Source organism: Ochotona princeps, chromosome X (assembly GCF_030435755.1).
Source record: "Ochotona princeps isolate mOchPri1 chromosome X, mOchPri1.hap1, whole genome shotgun sequence".
Classification (NCBI taxonomy): Eukaryota; Metazoa; Chordata; class Mammalia; order Lagomorpha; family Ochotonidae; genus Ochotona; species Ochotona princeps.
Genome location: NC_080865.1, coordinates 38,671,837 through 38,677,836, shown reverse-complemented (window position 1 = coordinate 38,677,836; position 6,000 = coordinate 38,671,837). Strand labels below are relative to the sequence as shown.

The 6,000-nt window shown below is 40.0% G+C and overlaps 1 protein-coding gene across 1 annotated transcript in view; it reads right to left on the bottom strand.

The window, feature by feature from the left end:
• Positions 1 to 4,550: 4,550 nt before the first annotated feature.
• ARHGEF9 (Cdc42 guanine nucleotide exchange factor 9) overlaps positions 4,551 to 6,000 on the bottom strand; it is a 312,355-nt gene continuing 310,905 nt past the window's right edge. The window contains exon 12 of the mRNA XM_058658589.1: positions 4,551 to 4,835. Within this exon, the coding sequence (XP_058514572.1) occupies positions 4,750 to 4,835 (86 nt within the window). The 3' untranslated portion in view covers positions 4,551 to 4,749. The remainder of the gene's footprint in view (positions 4,836 to 6,000) is intronic.

Sequence of the window (6,000 nt, the reverse complement as noted above, 5' to 3'; positions counted from 1 at the left end):
TGATTAGGTTATTTTTCATCAATCCAAAAAGAAACTCTGTAACCATTAGCAGACACTCCTCATCCACTCTTCTGTCTGGCACGCATTAATTTGCTTTTGGTCTAAATGAATTTGTCAATTCTTGACATATGGAATCATACAAAAACTTCTTATTGCTTTCGTATAGCATAATGTTTCTAACGATATTATAATTCATGACTTTTGATAGCTGCATGTTTCATTTTGTATAGACAGCACCTGTTATCCACTCATTAGATTAATAGGCATCTGTGTTCTTTTCACCCCTTAAATCATGAGCATAGTTCCTTTACATGAATATTCAAGTTCTTTTTGATTTCTTTATGTGGATACATGGGAGTGAAATTGCTCAGTTCATATGGTTATTCTGCATGTAAGTTTTTGGGGAACTCTGAAGTACCGACTTTTAACAATATGGATATTTTGTGGTGTTTTGCATATTTAATGTAAACTGGTTTACTCCTTAGACTCATTCTGTCAAGTATTTACTGAAGCTGAGAGAGGGGATATTATTTGCTAATGGTCCCATTTCTAAGAAGTGGATGATGGACCTAGGCTTTGAGCACAAGTGGTATGGCTTCAGAGTCCTAAAATGATGGTCAAACAGGAAGCCAATTCTTGTTCCAGAAAGATAATTTTAGAGTGATGTGCCCATTATATGTTAGAAGCACGGACTTTAGTGTTCATTGACTTGGCTTTTTAGCTTAGCAAGTGGCTGTAAATACAAACTCCACAGCCAAATATCTTGCCCTTGAGTCTATCCACTACATGTGTGAATTTTTTCAATTTGTTTAACTCATCTATGCCACAAATATTTGACATAAAAATAATTACAATACAAGCATTTTTCTCACAGTTCTATTGTGAGTATTAAACTGATTAAATATATGTAAAGCACTTAGAACAGGAATTATAGATAGGAAAAGCAAATAAGTCTTACTTATTGACTACTATCTCCCAACTTAGATCATGTGTTCTATTAGTAAAACATTTATTTTAAAAGCAACTTATTTACTTTTTTATTTGAAAGAGTGACAGAGAAAGGGGAGACATGGGCGCATGCGCGCACACACACACGCATGCATGCACACACACACACACACACACACACACACAGGTGGGAGGGACAGAGAAGAGAATTTTCCAACCACTTTGGTTCACTCACCAAATGGCCACAATAGCCAGTGCTGGGTCAGCAGTGAGTCAGGACCTGCTTCCGGATCTCTCACAGGGATGACAGTGGCACAAACACTTGAGCCATCTTCCATTGCTTTCTCAGGTGTGTTAGTGTGGAGCTGGATCAGAAGTAGGGCATATGGGATCCAAAATGGTGCTCAAATAGGCCATGGCTTACTCCAGTGGGCCACAATGTCAGCATCAATTCTGTTTAAGTCCAGCTTGTGCACTAACTTTCTGACCCTGATCTTCACCTTCCTAATTGATAAAATGGAATAGTGATACTTATCTTTAAAGGCTGTTGTGAGGACCCATTACTGATTTCAGCATATAAGCAAGTGCTTCATAAATGTTAGCTAGCATGTATTAACAAAAAGGGTTTATGTTTATGTTTTTGTGAAGTGCGTGTGAGCTGTATTGAATAAAACTGTATAGGGAATGGGATCCAATCTGGCGACAAGAAGCCTGTACATATGAGAAGGGATATGAGTGAAGCTACACACCCCACAGGGTTGGTTTGCTATCAGAACTTGAAAGCTCCAAATCCCAATCCCAAGAACACACACTTACACAGCAGTTTGCATTTCAAGAGGATTTTTCATATTGTAAGCACCATATAGACAGGAGCAGTATCCTGGTTTGTTCAGCCTTGAAGTATTAGATATGCAGACATTGTTTGTGGATTACTAGGTAAAGGAATATAAAGTGATACTCAGAATCTTTTTTTTTTTTTTTTAACACAAACCAACCTAAGATGTGGAGGTTTTAGTTCTGCTACTCCAATTACTTGGAATACTTTATACTGTTCTTTCCAGATTCTATCCCCAAAGCTTTTGCTTAAGCGGAGTAAAAAATTGAATCTTGCTTAAACAGAGCTCTGGCTAGCAGCAATAAGCTTTCAGGTGGGCACTCTGAGTTACCTGGCGTAGGCTCACATTTTGAAGAGACTAGAAACTTTAAAAAGTCTCAGAGGTGGTGATGGAGCCAAATAAAATGCCTAGAGACTATGCAGGCAGGGTCACATGTCCTGACGTTATGGTGAGAACCTAACAACATCTCTGTGTTCAGTACTCTCTTGGACTCTGTACTATTTGCTTTTTCTCTTGGCTGATTGTTAAGGAAATATTTTTTTTAAAACGTTGTGGGGGTACAGTGTAATACTTCAATGCATCTACAGAGTATAAACTGATCATATCAGGTAATTCTTATCTTTTTAATTGGAGTCTATCAGCTCCTCTTTTCCAGTTCTTTATACACCACCGTCGTATTCTGATCACCTCACTTTTCTGTGGGACACAGGAACCTGTTACTTTTACCAGACTGCATTTTTGTAAATAGTCACATGTTGATCACTGTTACTCCTATCTTCTTAACTGCTCAAAGTTTCAAACGATAGAATATTTCATTTTCTGAGTCCTTCTTCATTAAAAAAATATTAATGCTCAAATGTATGTAGTTCTTTTGTCCTTCTGAGCTCATAGGACATTTACATTTTTCTGTTACATTTCAAGTCAGGTGAAGGAAGTGACCAGAGTAGGCCTAGAGAACCCATTCTGGAGTTTTCTTTCCAGCTGTAGTGATTATGTGTGTAGATGGAAGCACCATGTAGTAAAAACACCTCAGAGCTCCTTCACGACAGCCATCTGGACCAAAGGCAGGATTTTGCCTGAGCAAGAAATCAACTATCCTGTATTAAAACATTGAAATTTGGGAACTATAGTTATTTCAGCACAACAGAAATTACCCTGGCTGATATGAGATTTTTCTCAATCAGAATGAACTGGTGCATTTTGTTGAGTATCTCAGGCACATATCCAACCCTGTTAGAGCTCATGGTTATGTGTCTACATTCAACCTGAGTGACTGATACGACTGAAGCTATATTTAGTCATCATTGTGTTCCTGGCTCTGGGTAGGTTCCTAGAACATGTGAGTTGAAGCTAATTCAGCTGACTGGCATCAGGATTGTAGAGAAGCAGTGATCTTGTGAAGAGGGCCAAAACCTGGCCTAAGAAGCTGTTTTTATAAATGTTTGCTCATTTTTATTTTGTTGAGATACAGGTGGGGGTGGGATGGAGAGAGTGAATCTTTGAGTTGTTAGTTCACTCTTCAAATGCCTACAACAGCTGGGGTTAGGCTAGATCAAAGCAATGGTCAAGAACTCCAGCTGTGTCTCCAGTATAGGTAGTAGCAACCCAGCATTTAGCCGTCATTTTCCGCCTCCAAGGCACATTATTAGGACCACAGGCAGAGGTGGAACTTGATCCTAAGTATTCCAGTATGGGATATGGGTGCCCCATGTTGCATTTTAAGGCATTGTACCATGCTATCCATCCCTAGGAGCTGTTTTTTATGATGTATTTGTGGAAGCCTCATGAGCTGAGTGTAAGTGATAGCGGCTTCCAAAGAACACAAGATCATTTGATATCCATGTGCTGTCACTATTTCTCTGTTCCTTCAACTAGATGAAAAAACAATGAGCATCTGACACCCATCACACACTTAAGAAGGATGTCACCACGAAGACAGAAGAGGGAGATATGAACCAAATCAGTGTGCTGTTAGGGACATCAATGCTGTTTCCAAACATCCTCAACTGTGCTGCAAATTCCACTAACACTTATGACCAGGATGAATTGTTGTCCTGTAGGTAGCAGGGATGATGTTTCGGAGATGATGTATGGGAGATGATGCTTGGGAGATGTTTGGAAGTTTCATTCTAGTATCTTGCACCTGGTAGGTAAAGTCCCTGGACAAGTGAGATCTACCTCATCAGATCTATATCTTAATCAGGACAGACGCCTCTGGAAGCCAGCTGTGAGCAGTTCAGCATGAATAAGTTAATCCCCAATGGTCCAAAAGCCAAAGAAGCCAAGCAGAATAGAGGGGGGCTTCAGTGACAGAAACACTGAAATAAGCAAATGTTCTCAGCAAGACATTAATCTTGATCCTTGGTGGTACACAAAACAGACCTGTGGCAGCAGGTGCCTGCTGGAAGCCTAAATTAGAAAATTTGAGACATCTGGCTACCTAGGAATGTAAATGGCACTGTCAGCAGTAGCTTGTGCTTTATTGTTCTCTCTTTTCTCCTTATCTAATAGCAGGCACTCTGAAGTCAGCAGCTGTGAAGTCTAAATAGAGGTGTCAGGTAGGTGAGGAATACTTAGAAGCTGGTAATCACTTTTAGTGTCTGTCTGCTTCTAAGTCAAATGTGGTTAATATTCCCATTGTCGAAACATTGCCATAAACATTAAATAACATTCCATATTCAATAACATCATCATTAATGAAAGAAATTGAAGGGAGTTTTTTTTAAGATTTATTTATTTATTTATTTATTTATTTACTTACTTAATTGAAAGGCAGAGTTAGAGAGGAGAAATAGACACAAAGAGATATTTCATCCAGTGGTTCACTTTCAAATGACCACCCTGAGAAGGGCTGGGTCAGGAGTCAGGGACTCCATCAAGTCTCCCACATGGGTGGCAGTGCCCAAGTACTTAAGCCATCATCCGTTGCTTTTCCAGACGTGTTATCAGGAAACTGGATCAGAAGCTAAGCAGCCAGGATTCCAGGTGTTCTGATATGGGATGTCAACGTTGCAAGCCACAGCTTAACCTTCTGCACCATGATGCCAGCTCCTGAGGAATTGTTTCTATTTTTAATATACATATTATTTATTTGAAAGGCAGAGTAACAGGGAGAGCAAGAATGGGAGTGACAGTGAGAATGAGAGAGATACCTTCATTCTCCAATTCACTATCCAAATTGTTGAAGCCAGAAGCCTGGAACTCCATCCATGGGTAATAGGAGCCCAAATATTTGGATCACCTTCCATTACTTTCCCAGGGATATTAGCAGGGAACTGAATGGGAAGTGGAGCAACCAGTACTTGAACCAGTGCTTTGATATCAAATGCCAGCATCTCAAGCAGCCTGTTAACTTTCTGTGTCACAATGCTCATCCCTGAGGAACTGTTTTTATATAAATCGTAAGGCTTCTCCATCAGATCAGTCAGGACTTTTCAAGGATAGAGATGGGCAGAGATTGACTTGTTCTAGAAAGTAAACTTCCCTGGAACCTGAGGTGAATTTCCTTTCTCCATTCTAGTTCTGAACAATTATGACATCCCATTCCACTCCTGAGATTTCCAGAAGATTCAGGAGAAAGTACAGGGAGAATCCATTAACCTTCAAATAGTGGTCTTTGAGATAGGCTAAGGCACTGTTACCCTCCCTTTGTTGGTATCACCCTTTCATGACCTCTTGAAAATGACACTTGAAATTCATTGATACCTCTTGCTCTTAGAAACAGAAATGTAGTGATTATGGAGGCAAATGACACTCTCATCAGTAAACATATGGGATTTTTAAGTAAGATCAAAGGCAGGAGGGTATAAGGACTCTTACTAAACAAGTTTGCGAATAGAGCCACTTTAATAATAAAGAACACGCATATGGCTTTCAGAAATGACTCCTCTAGTGTGAAGTTGTGTTTGATTTTAGATCCATTAGCAAAGAATCAGCTGAGTGTAAGGCCCTCACTTCTGTCTTCCCACATGTAGAGTCCCTGGAAGGCAGTGAGGAAAGACTGAGATCAGATGCTGTCCCCTTGGTCTGATGGAGATAACTGAAATTAACCTCTGGAAGCCGAGGAAGCTGGGAGTAAGAAATGTGCAGAAAGGACTGTTGGAGCTGAGGCTGGCTTATTTTGATGGAGTGAGATGGCAGACCTCAAGGAAAAGGGTGGTGGCAGCAAAGGTCGGGGTTAAATGAGGATAACCCAAAAAATGGAGCAAAGGAAGCA